Genomic DNA, 14079 nt, shown 5'->3' on the forward strand with positions numbered 1-14079 from the left:
GCTGGTATTTACTAGAAGACATAGGGGTCGCATTAAGAAAGCTTTAAGAGCCATGAGTGCTAGTGACAAAATCTACATTACTAGGTTGGGAATAAAATAACACTTGCTATTTTCTGTTATTTCTTCTACATGGGGGGGAGGTAAGTTAATTGGGGTTTTCTTTTTCCTTTTAATGTGTATTATGATTGTGAAATAAGATAACATGCGGACAGGATATTCTAAATGATTTTAAGTCCTCACTTTCATTGTATGTATTGTGGTAGAGCGACTTGCTCGGCTCTCACAGAGGTAGAATCAGGACACATGTCTCGGGTTAACTTCCTGCTGGTTTATTAGATGGCATAAACTACAGCAGGCTTCCACAAAAATAGACAAGTCCTCTCTGGGATAACGGGGGAAACAAAAGATAAAGTATAGCACAGTCCATAAGTGAGCGGGGCTTCGCCTGCTCTGGGTAACACAGTGAAGTCCTACCAAACACCAGTTCTTCGGTGGAGCTCTCTGGCTTCACCACACACAGCCTGGAGACTTCACTCTCCAGACCACACACTATAGAGAAAAAAACACAGTGATTGAGTATTTAACTGCTCCAAGCCACACCCTTGATGTGGAGATATGGTGAGTAGGCATCCCATCCGTCTATTACCTACTCACAAAAACCACAACCATTGAATATAATGAATTAACCCCCGACACATAACATGCTGGAGGAAATTGTAGGCTTTAGTTCACTAAGGCTAATAAGCGTAGTGAAACATATCTCCCCTCACATATAACACCAGTGACTCTTTCACAGTATATTCAAGTTCTAAAAATGTAATAAAAATAATTATTAAGAAACATGCAGCTATTAGAGGTTTTCCACTACTTTTATATTGATGACATTTCCTTAGGGCTCGTGCACATGGCCTATATTCGGTACAAGTGCGATCCGACAAAACATCGGATCGCACTTTTACCAATATCATTCTATGGGGCCGTGCACGTCAGATTTTGTTCTTGAACCGAGGAAAAAAAAAGCAGCGCTGCATGCCTGAGTTTGAGACGACATTTGGTTTGCACTCAGCCATGAAACTTAATGAGTCTGTGAAAACATTGGGCTCCACTCGGATGACATCTGAGCACAGTTCGATTTCCATAGACTGACAGAACGGAGAAGATGGAAACATTTTTTTCTGTATTTTCTTCTCATCTGTGAATATTAGATCACACTATGTTCACACCTGGCACAATCGACAAGATTTTCTGTCATGAAAAAACACTGGGTTGTGTGCACATGCCCTTAGGATACGTCATCAATACCAGATTCATGGAAATATGACACCCAACACCAGCACCACTCAGCTATTTCTAATGCCACCGGCCGGATGCTATCAGCTACAGAGTGGAACAGTATAGCTGTGAACATTGTATAGTGGTCGCAGAGGGCTAGTGAATACATTCAAATATGGAAGGATGTGCAATTCACGACCACAGTCAATGTACAGTTGACCAAGCGTTTTAGCTCTGCAGCTAATACCCGCACTAACCTGATATTGATGACCCATGATAGGGATAGGTCATGAATATAAAAGTAGCAGACAACCCCTTTAAAGATTACAAAAATGTGGTGTGAAACAAAACTAAAGATTATGAAGTGAAAGTTAAGTTGTTTTTGAAAATATAAATATAGAAATTGTGTACAATGTTTTAAATTGTGTAACATGTAATGAACCGATTCCTAGCACAAAGTAGTGGACAAAATGTACTTTAGGTTAAGTTCACATCAACCATTACAATTTTGTCTAGACTTTGCAAATTTTAATATATGACATACATAATACACAGGGTAGGCTCTGCGTGGTGCACCTATTTTGAGTTTTTTGTTTATAACTTGTAAAGTGACACATTATTCTTTTGGAAAACATGTGCAGTTTTCTTGTTAGGCCACACAGACATCATACAAGGCGGGTTCTACACATGGAAGCTGCATCAGTGCAATACAATTATTAGTTATGTATTTCTTATTTTTGAATTACATACCTGCTCTGAAGTTTTATAAAAAGCTACAGAGGCATTCACTAGTTTCAAACGATCTTCCATTTTTAACATCAACTGTTGCCAGTGCGAGGCTACTTTTTCAGCACAGTCCCTAATCATATCCATATCATAATGATTGGTTTGAAGCATAGCCTCAGCTTTCTGCTGCACCTGCAATGCACTCTGATGTGTTTTCTGAAATGAAAAAGATAGGGTTATAAAACAACATGAGGACCGTTTCACGCGTCAGTTTTTCTTGTCCATTTTTAAGGACCTCAAATACGGACACACGCATACCCACTGTATTCAATGGTGGTGCACCCATGTCAGGTTTTCCAAATGGACCTTAATGATGACGCTGCTCGCAGCGAGCAGTAACGTCATTAAGGTTACCGCAGTTCATAGGCCAGCTCACACAGAAGCTCACCATGGGAACCGCAGCCTGTGACCGTCAGTAACCTCACAGACGTCACCGCTGGTCACTGAAGCTGCATTCCCACGCTCAGCGTCTCCTGGATGCTCAGCTGAGCAGTCGCATCATGCCACTGCTCAGCAATGCATCCAACTGTAGCTGGGTTGGGCTCTTCGTGGCACAAATGGATTATCGACAGACAGGTGAGGAATACTGTGATGTATTATTTTCATTTTACATTAATAAATGAATAAAAAAGGATGAGGAGTGTTTATTTCAAATAAAGGATTTTTTTTCTGTGTGTGTCTTCATTTAATTTACATTACAGGGTTAGTAATGGGGATGTATTATAGACGCCTCTCCATTACTAACCTCTAGGCTATATGTCAGCTGACATTACAAAGCTGACATCAACCCCACAAATATTAACCCACTTGCCACCACACCAGGGCATGTGAAAAGAACGAGGCTAAGCGCCAGATTTGGCGCATCTGTAAGATGTGCTGTTTCTGGGGTGGCTGAGGGCTGATGTTTTTAGTCTTGGAGGAGAGCAAATATTCATGGCCCCTTCCCAGGCTATTAATATCAGCCCAAAGCTGTCTGTTTAGCCTTTGCTGGTTAGCAATTATAGCGAGACCCTAGGTCATTTTTTTCTGTGGTCCCCCTAAACTAACCAGTAAAGGGTAAGCAAACAACTGTGAGCTGGTATTAATAGCCTGGGAACCGTTAGGGCTAGTGGCCCTTTATATAGCACACTGACCTATTTTTATCTATCTAACATGTTCCTCTTCACTATCTCTATCTTTGAACATCTTTAATACTTAACTCTTTAATTTCTATGAGGCATAACATTTCATATGTGTCACACTGACAGCACACAGACACACGATACGGACAGCACACAAACACATGAATATCACACACGTATACATATATGGCACAGTGACACGGACCAAGTGCGTGGATGGCACACTAACACAAATTCCAAGTGTGGAGAAATTGCAAAAAAAGAAGTGCAATTCCACAATTGTTTTTTCTTACCATGTTCACTAAATGCTAAAACTGACCTGCTATTATGATTCTCCGGGTCATTACGAGTTTGCAGATACCAAACATGCATGGGGTCTTTTTTATTTAAGTGGTGAAAAAAAAATTCCAATGTTTGTAAAAATAAATAAATAAAAAATGGCACCGTATTCCAAGACCCGTAGTGTCTCCAATTTTCGGTATCTGGGGCTGGGTGAGGGTTTATTTCTTTGCGCTCCGAGCTGACGTTTTTATAGATACTATTTTGGGTAGGATGTTTTGATTGCAATAAATTGCAACAACAACCGATATTGTGGCGACCAAAAAAACGTAATTCTGGAGTTTCGATTCTCTTTCTTGATATGCCGTTTACTGATGGGATTAATTTGTTTTATATTTTGATAGATGGAACATTTCTGAACGCGGCAATATTAAAGATGTGAATTTTTTTTATAGTTTTATTTTGAATGGGGCAAAAGGGGGGTGATTTGAACTTTTATTTCTTTTAAACATTTTTTTTTACACTTTTCACTGGCTTCAAGAGACCTGAAGCTGCGATCGTCTGATCGGTTGTGCTACACATGGAAGAAGAAATTATAATTTCCTATGAACGCCGGCCATGGGCCAGTGTCTATAGGAGATCTGCAATGATAGGCACAGTGGTCTTCTGCAGACGCCCAGCTGTCATACCAACCCATCTGAGCCCCATGATCATGTGGCAGGGGCGTCGATGAGCTAGTCTTATGACACGATCTTATGTGATAATGCAATGATTAAGGACAGCAGTTCGAAACGAGTCTGTGGTTAATATACCATCTGGGAGAGGATGGTGACCGTGGTAATATGTATTTTTAAAGGATTTTTGTGAATAAAAATGTACTATTTTATCTGAAGCTAGAAAGCTTCCTATGTTTTGTAAAAAAACTGTATCCCTGTTTGCCTCACTGGATTTACCTTGTCCATGGTTCAGCACTGGATAATCCCTGAGAGAGGAACTGGAGTTTGGTTTCACAGCTGGTACAATTAGCATAACACAATGCCATGCCTTCCTTCCTGCGCTGGTGTATTGGTGGATTGACAGCTCTTCCACATGGTTCTGCAGCTTTACCTTCATGGTCTGTCATTTGTGACAGGTCATCTTTCATGGAGATAAGTGTTTCTGACGCGCCCCCTGGGACATATTCCTTTTTGAGGGGAATACCCGGCACCGGATCAGATGGGGGGTTGTAGTCTCCGAGCGGCTGTGACCCGGCCCGTGCCCAGGGCGTCAAGCTCAGTGTTAATGTGGCAGTCCTACAGATGTTATTAAGAGTTCTTTTGTGTCGACTACGCCACCCGTTGTGATGCGGTCACTGTGGCCGCCGCTGCAGCAGGGTCCGCTGAGGCTGATGGTGGGTGCGCAGCTTGGTGGGATAACCCCCAACGGGAGGGGCATAGCCTCAGAGGGGACAGGTGCAGAGGATGGGGGTTGTGGTGGTGTAGTGCAGACGGCAGTGAAGACAGAGTCGGGTTGTGCAGTTAAGGGTGTTTACTTACTGCAGATGTTGTACTGGTCACTCCAGCTGCGAGTGACCACCCGAGCCGTGCTGCGTCCACCAGGTCCTGGATCCAGCCAACCCCCAAACAAGTCCGGAGCGTGGCCCTGAGCTCTCTTTCTGTCCCGTTCTCTGGCCGTCCCCACCAGTGATCCACCTAGGTCCAGCTCCCTCGGGCCTTCTGTTGGGACACCCTTGGCCCTGGGTTCCCTGACCCTTCATGTGGTGTGCCTTCGGGGTGGATGTGGTGGGTGACCGTGGCAAACGCTGCCCACGGTCTCCGGTCTCTGGCTGGGGAATGTTTTTACCCCCACCAGCTTGGGTTCCGGTACCCTGATGCCGACTCTTCACCCGCTGTTTATCTTTGGGATCTTGGAGTCCCTTCTGTTCCCCCTCTGGGTCCTGCTTTCTCTGCTCCTCTCTCACTCTGGGTCTTTCTTCTCCTCTGCTGGCTGACTTGTTCTCTGCATCTGACCCTGTTCTTAGTTGGTGCCCACCTTATATACACCCTCTATGTGTGAGCTCAGGTGACCAGCACCCAATGAGCTCCTATCTTTACCCAGGCTGCTCCCCCTATCTGCCCCTACACTACATGGGATGTACCACCCCCCTCCCACTCCAGCCAGGAACAGACTCGGTCGTACCTGCACATTTCTAAGTGGGAGTACCGTCGGCCTGTTCCTCGGAAATGGGATGTGTGTAGTGCATGCAGCCTACCGAGCTCAGTTCCACACTCCTTCCTTACCCGGGAGTGGAATATCACACCTCTGGGTTGAGGTGCAATACCCCTGTAGCAGCCGAATCCTCAGGGTGCTACATTTCTTTACAGGAGGGATGTCAAACTCAAATACACAGAGGGCCAAAATTAAAAACTTAGACAAAGTCGGGGGCCAACATTGATATTTATTAAAAAAAAAAAAATGTACAATTGAGGAAGTTTTTCATCATCATCTAATATGGAAACAAGCTTAAAAAGGGTTGTCCCATAAAAGAGTACATTGTAATTATATCCATATAGCCCTCCACACAGTATAATGGCCCCACATAGTCCTCTATATGGCATTGCGGGCGAAATACACTGCTCAAAAAATAAAGGGAACACGTAAACAGAATATAACTCCAAGTATATCAAACTTCTGTGAAATCAAACTGTCCACTTAGGAAGCAACACTGATTGACAATCAATTTCACATGCTATTGTGCAAATGGACTAGACAATAGATGGAAATTATTGGCAATTATCAAGACACACTCAATAAAGGAGTGGCTCTGCAGGTGGGGACCACAGACCACATCTCAGTACCAATGTTTTCTGGCTGATGTTTTGGTCATTTTTGAATGTGGGTTGTACTTTTACACTCGTGGTAGCATGAGATGGACTCTACAACACACAGAAGTTGCTCGAGTAGTGCAGCTCATCCAGGATGGCAGATCAATGCGAGCTGTGGCAAGAAGGTTTGCTGTGTCTGTCATCGTAGTATCCAGAGGCTGGAGGCGATACCAGGAGACAGGCCAGTACACCGGGAGATGTGGAGGGGACCGTAGGAGGGCAACAACCCAGCAGCAGGACCGCTACCTCTGCCTTTGTGCAAGGAGGAACAGGAGGAGCAATGTCAGAGCCCTGCAAAATGACCTCCAGCAGGCCACAAATTTGCATGTGTCTGCACAAACGGTCAGAAACCGACTTCATGAGGGTGATATGAGGGCCCGACGTCCACATATGGGGGTTGTGCTCATAGCCCAACACCGTGCAGGACGATTGGCATTTGCCACAGAACACCAGGATTGGCAAAGTCGCCACTGGGTTCCTCCTAATGCAGGACAATGCCAGACCTCATGTGGCTGGAGTGTGTCAGCAGTTCCTGCAAGATGAAGGCATTGAAGCTATGGACTGGCCTGCCCTTTTCCCAGTCCTGAATCCGATTGAGCACATCTGGGACATCATGCCTCGCTCCATCTACCAACGTCACGTATACCACAGACTGCCCAGGAGTCGGCGGATGCTTTAGTCCAGGTCTGGGAGGAGATCCCACAAGAGACCATCCGCAACCTCATCAGGAGCATGCCCAGGCGTTGTAGGGAGGTCATACAGGCACGTGGAGGCCACACACAATGCTGAGCCTCATTTTGACTTGTTTTAAGGACATTACATCAAAGTTGGATCAGCCTGTATTGTGTTATTCCACTTTAATTTTGGGGGTGACTCCAAATCCAGGCCTCCATTGGTTAATAAATTTGATTTCCATTGATGATTTTTGTGTGATTTTGTTGTCAGCACATTAAACTTTGTACAGAACAAAGTATTCAATGAGAATATTTCATTTATTCAGATCTAGGATGTGTTATTTGAGTGTTCCCTTTATTTTTTTGAGCATTGTATAATCAACCTTAGGGCCAGAGTTTGACATGTGTGCTTTAGAGAGAGAGGAAGGTGTCGGTTTAGATTGGATCCTCAGCTTTGAGACCTGCCATTCCCTCCTGTGCTCTTCTGTTGATGAGGTGACAGTTTTCCTAATTGTTTCATGTGACTTGTCTTGACTTGTGAATTGGGACAGGACTCTGTTTGTGGTGGTAAATTAATTGTTTATAGAAGAAGATAAGATCTACTGTTTTTCTTGAGGTCTCAGCAAGGTGTCACCATAAATGTAATGCCATGCTTTGATTTCTCTTCTGCTTTCATTTGATAATGATATCTTCTTATAGATATCAGAGCCTTGCTTTGAGATCTGTCAACTGTGACAGGTCTTCTTTCATTGAGATAATTTTTTCCTTTGAGGGAGAAGAGGTGAACAGCTGTTTAGGTTGACTCCTCAGCACTGTAACTGGCATTAGTCTCCTGCGCTCCCTATTGATGAGGTGACAGCTTTACCTTTTAGTTCCTGCCTCTTGTCTACTTGTCCTGTCAATTGGGACAGGCCATTCTTTCTGGGAGTAAAGGAATCTTTTTGGGCAAAAAGATGAAATCTCCCGTATATCTTAAGTTTTCAATGCTGTGACACTGCAGTTATAGTTAGTATAGCGCAGTGGCCTGGCTTCTCTCCTGCATTCACTTGATGGATTGACAGTATTTATCGTTGGTGACAGAACTCTGCCTTTGTGATCTGTCAGTTGTGACAAGTCACATTCCATGGAGGTAATTTCCCCATTTGATAGAGAAGAGTAATAGCTGATTATGTTGAATCTTCATTGTTATACCCGGGCTTACCTTATCCTTGGTTCTGTTGAATGTAGGATTTGGATTTATTTCCTTCTGCTCCAGAGTTCCCCAGTGAGCCACTAGAGTTGATACCAGAGCCGGCTTTGTATCTGTGCGTGCATGACTTCTCTTAATCTGCTGAGAGGGGAGGCCTTGGCGCGTAGTCGCTTGTTGTTTAATTCTGCCCAAGTCTGATTTACTTTTTCCCAGCTGATCTTCTGTTTTTTAAGGCCAGCCATGGCCCAGGAAGTCTTCAATACTGATTGTGCCAATAATAATCCACTTTAAAGTAATCTAGAGTTGCTTTTTTAACCACTTCGCGCCAGAGCCTGTTTTTGCCTTCGTGACCGGGCCAATTTTTTCAATTCTGACCACTGCCAGTTTATGAAGTAATTACTCTGGAACGCTTCAACGTATTCCCCTGATTCTGAGACTGTTTTTTCGTGACATATTGTACTTCATGATAGTGGTAAAATTTCTTCGATATAACTTGTGTTTATTTGTAAAAAAATCGGAAATTTGGCGAAAATTTTGAAAATTTTGCAATTTTCAAACTTTGAATTTTCATGCCCTTAAATCAGAGAGATATGTCACACAAAATAGTTAATAAATAACATTTCCCACATGTCTACTTTACATCAGCACAATTTTGGAACCCAAATTTTTTTTTTGTTAGGGAGCTATAAGGGTTAAAAGTTGACCAGCGATTTCTCATTTTCCCAACAAAATTTACAAAAACATTTTTTTAGGGACCACATCATATTTGAAGTCACTTTGAGGGGTCTTTATGACAGAAAATACCCAAAAGTGACACCATTCTAAAAACTGCACCCCTCAAGGTGCTCAAAACCACATTCAAGAACTTTATTAACCCTTCAGGTGCTTCACAGGAATTTTTGGAATGTGGAAGAAAAAAATGAACATTTAACTTTTTTCACAAAAATGTTACTTTAGACCCAATTTTTTTTATTTTTACAGGGGTAACATGAAAAAATGGACCCCAAATTTTTTGGTGCAATTTCTCTTGAGCGTGCTGATACCCCATATGTGAGGGAAAACCACTGTTTGGGCGCACGGCAGGGTTCGGAAGGGAAGGAGCGCCATTAGACTTTTTGAATGTAAAATTTGTCTGAATAATTAGCAGACGCTATGTTGCGTTTGGAGAGCTCCTGATGTGCCTAAACAGTGGAAACCCCCCACACGTGACACCATTTTGGAAACTAGACCCCTTAGGGAACTTATCTAGATGTGTGGTGAGCACCTTGAACCCCAAGGTGCTTCACAGAAGTTTATAATATTGAGCTGTAAAAATAAAATTTTCACATTTTTCCCACAAAACCGTTTTTCATCCCTTAATTTTGCATTATCATAAGGGTAATAGGATAAATTGCACCATGAAATTTGTCATGCAATTTCTCCTGAACACGCTGATACCCCATATGTGGAGGCAAATTACTGTTTGGGCACATGGCAGGGTTTGAAAGGGAAGGAGCGCCATTTGACTTTTTGAATGTAAAATTTGTTTGAATAATTAGCGGACGCCATTTCACATTTGGGGAGCCCCTAATGTGCTTAAACAGTGGAAACCCCCCACAAGTGCCACCATTTTGGAAACTAGACCCCTTAGGGAACTTATCTAGATGTGTGGTGAGCACCTTGCACCCCCAGCTGCTTCACAGAAGTTTATAATATTGAGCCGTAAAAATAAAATTTTCACATTTTTCCCTCAAAAAATGTTTTTCATTCCCTAATTTTGTATTATCATAAGGGTAACAGGATAAATTGCACCATGAAATTTGTTGTGCAATTTCTCCTGAACACGCCGATACCCCATATGTGGAGGCAAATTACTGTTTGGGCACATGGCAGGGTTTGAAAGGGAAGGAGCGCCATTTGACTTTTTGAATGTAAAATTTGTTTGAATAATTAGCGGACGCCATGTCACATTTGGGGAGCCCCTAATGTGCCTAAACAGTGGAAACCCCCCACAAGTGCCACCATTTTGGAAACTATACCCCTTAGGGAACTTATCTAGATGTGTGGCGAGCACCTTGCACCCCCAGCTGCTTCACAGAAGTTTATAATATTGAGCCGTAAAAATAAAATTTTCACATTTTTCCCATAAAAAATGTTTTTCATTCCCTAATTTTGCATTATCATAAGGGTAACAGGATAAATTGCACCATGAAATTTGTTGTACAATTTCTCCTGAGTACACCGATACCCCATATGTGGGGGAAAACCACTGCTTTGGTGCACGGCAGGGTTCGGAAGAGAAAGAAGCGCTATGTTGGCTGGGATAGGCAGCAGACACCATGTCACATTTGAAGAGTCGCTGACATGCCAAAACAGCAGAAACCCCCACAAGTGACCCCAATTTGTAAACTACACCTCTCAAGGAATTCATCTAGGGAAATAGTGAGCATTTTTTAATTTTTAAATTTATACCATTGGGCAGTGAAAAAAGCATAATTATATTTTTACCACAAAAAAATGTTTTACCCTCAGATTTTACATTTTCACACAGGGCAATGGGTAAAAATGGTGCCGAAATGCGTCACACAATTTCTTCTAAAAGTGGCAATACCCCATATGTGGCTGTATCATACCGCTCAGCCATATGGCGAGATCTGGGGGGGACAGAGTGCTATTTGACAATTGGAGGACAAATTATTGTAGAATAGGCATTTGGATTTGGGAGCACAAAATTTTCTGAATTTCTTTTGGGGGGGCAAGGACCATTTTGCTTTTCCAGAGCCTTTCTGCTACCAGTAATTTGGAAGTCCCTTATATTTTTAACAGATGACGGACCTGAGTGGGGACTAGCTTTTTTTGAGGACTGAGTTGAAGCTTTTATTGGGAACATTTTACGTAACATTTATCCGGCGCTCTAGGCTGAGCACTTACATCGTGGTTTCCATCTAAATTTCCAAGTGATGTAATTCAGATGAAACCCCTGCGGGATCCATTCACTGTAATGAGGCAGCAGAGTTACTCTGGACTCCGTCTGGCCTCTGTTAAGTGGTGTCCTTTTTTTCAGAAGTGCACAAAACTGTGGCCACCCGCACTTTTATGCACGCCTAAAACAAATGACACCGTGGGATCCCAGGCTAGACGGCGTCCACAGTGGCCTATATCTGCCTCATTACAGGAAATCTTCCATCATGGGTTCTGGCTGAATCACGTATTTCAGAGATTTACACGGAAACTCTGGTGTAAGTGCTCAGCGCAGAGCGCAGGATAAATGTGGGCAGAGCCTTACTGGGATCTTTGGGAGACATAATAAACAAATCAGTAGCAGGTGAATAATATTTGTTTTATTTATCTTTTATGCCGTTCCTAGTGTGATATAACTGATTAGATTACTTTATTCTTCGGGTCGGTGCGATTACAGAGATACCAGATTTATATCGGGTTTTTATGTTTGGCAGCCGTCACACACTAAAATCCGCTTTTTTTTGCAAAATCTAGTTTTTGCATCACCATATTTTGAGAGCTATAATTTTTCCATATTTCGGCCGATAGAGTCATGTGACGGCTTGTTTTTTGCGGGACGAGTTGACATTTTTATTGGAACCATTTTTGGGTACGTGACATTTTTTGATCGCTTTCTATTCCGTTTTTTGGGAGGTAAAGTTAACAAAAACAAACACTTCAGGAATTGTTTTTTGAGTTTTTTTTATGCCGTTCTGCGTGTGGTAAAAGTGATCAGGCAGCGTTATTCTTCGGGTCAGTATGTTTACAGCGATACTACACTTACTGTATTTTTTTTATGTTTTGGCGCTTTTACACAATAAAACAATTTTATAGAAAAAAAAATATTTTTTTGCATTGCTTTATTCTGAGTGCTATAACTTTTTTATTTTTCGGCTGATGGAGCTGTATGGCGGCTTTTTTTTGCGGAACAAGATGAAGTTTTCAGTGGTTCCATTTTTATTTCTATTCTGCTTTTTGATCGCATTTTTTTCCACTTTTTGTTTGGCGATATGATGAAAAAGCATATTTTTTTGCTCCGTTTTTTATTTATTTTTATTACGGTGTGCACAGAAGGAGTTAATTAGTGTGACAGTTTTATAGCTCGGGTTGTTTCGGACGCGGCGATACCAAATATGTGTAATTTTTTTGGTTTTGTAATAATATGCGGATTTATTGGTTTATTATTTTATTTATTTATTTTTATTTATTTTGCGATTTTTTTTTTAATAGTTTAAAAACTTTTTTTTAACTTTTTTTTACATTTTTACTTAGTCCCTGTATGGGACATTAATTTTTATTTTTCTGATCACTGATCTCATGTAATGTAATAGACATATATTACATTACATGAGATCTTCACTGACTGTTTCAGTCTCCTGTCTGGAATCAGCTACATACAGGCTGAAGCCAGACAGGAAGGACACCATATATGGCAGAGCTGGAGGCGGTCATGTGACCTCCAGCTGCCATAGCAACCCCAGGTCCTCAAACGAAACGGAGGTCTTCGGAGGTAAGTAAGACGACCCCCTCTCCTCTTGCTGTCTCCTATATGCCGCAATCACTATAGATCGCAGCATATAGAAGACAGCAAAGGGTTAACATCACTGGGACCTGATCTAATCAGGTCCCGATGATGTACCCTGTCAGAGCTAACGCTCTGCACCGGAATCGCAGTGCTTGCAGGACCCTGGGGGTCCTGAGCACTGCGAGACTACCCACCGTTTTTAAACGTCGGCGCTGCACAGAGCCCGGCAAGCGCCGACGTTTATCTACAGTGGGCGGTCGAGAACCGGTTAAAAGACTCGCAGGAACTCCTATGAAACACAACCGCTCTGGGCCTTTGCAAAGCACGCCCCCTACTTCAGTATTTATGAGCCAAAATAAGAAGTGGGTGAAAAATGCAGAAGTGGTGCACCTGTTTCTATTATACTTTTCCTCTGATTGTTCCACTCTTGAATTTAGCTTACAAATACTGATGTAAAATAATGACCAAATGCTGAACGTGTGAACATAGCCTTACACTCGTGCTTGAAGGTTTGTGAACTTGCCAGAATTTTCCATATTTCTTCATTAATTTGACCTAAAAACACATCATAAGTTCTAAAAGCAGACAAATTTTTAGAGGGAATTGCCCCAAAATGCACATATATATGGATATACAGTTGAAATCAGAAGTTTACATACACTATATAAAAAAACACATATGCATGTTTTTCTCAATATCTGGCATGAAATCAGAATAAACCTTTCTAGTTTTAGGTCAATTAGGATTACCGTGATTTTTAATATTTGCCAAACTCCAGAATAATGAGAGAGAGTGTTTTAAGGCATTATATTACTTACTGCAAAGTCAAAAGTTTAGGGTCTAACATTTGGGATATCCTTCCACGAGCTTCTCACAATAGTTGGTCGGAATTTTGGCCCATTCCTCCTGACAAAACTGGTGTAACTTATCCAAGTTTGTAGGTCGCCTTGCTCGCACTTACCTTTTCAGCTTTGCCCATACATTTTCAATAGGATTGAGATCAGGGCTTTGTGATCGCCGCTCCAAAATATTTACTTTGTTATCCTTAAGTCACTGTATTACCATTTTGGTAGTATGCTTCGGGTCATTGTCCATTTGGAAGATCCATTTCCACCCAAGCTTTAACTTCCTGGCTGATGTCTTGATATGTTGCTTCAGGATTGACACAATCTTCTTTTCTCATGATGCCATCTATTTTGTGAAGTGCACCAGTCCCTCCTGCAGCAAAACAACCCCATAACATGATGCTGCCACCCCCGTGTTTCACAGTTGGGATGGTGTTCCTAGGCTTCTCCATTTTTTTCCTCCAAACGTAATGATGGTCATTATGCCCAAAAGGTTAAATTTTAGTTTCATCAGACCACAGGACATGTCTCCAAAAATTAAGGTT

At 42.1% G+C, this 14079-nt stretch overlaps 1 protein-coding gene across 7 annotated transcripts in view; it reads right to left on the minus strand.

The window, feature by feature from the left end:
- The window catches only part of LOC141265383 (triple functional domain protein-like), a 1868493-nt gene that overhangs the window by 1105190 nt on the left and 749224 nt on the right, over positions 1–14079 (minus strand). For all 7 annotated transcript variants that reach the window (XM_073678400.1, XM_073678401.1, XM_073678399.1 and 4 more), the window contains one exon: positions 2023–2214. In XM_073678400.1, coding sequence (XP_073534501.1) covers positions 2023–2214 — 192 coding nt within the window. The remainder of the gene's footprint in view (positions 1–2022; positions 2215–14079) is intronic.

The sequence above is a fragment of the Phyllobates terribilis genome, unplaced genomic scaffold, assembly GCF_046119375.1.
Source record: "Phyllobates terribilis strain yellow unplaced genomic scaffold, ASM4611937v1 Scaffold_4__5_contigs__length_816908805, whole genome shotgun sequence".
In the NCBI taxonomy this organism is placed as follows: domain Eukaryota; kingdom Metazoa; phylum Chordata; class Amphibia; order Anura; family Dendrobatidae; genus Phyllobates; species Phyllobates terribilis.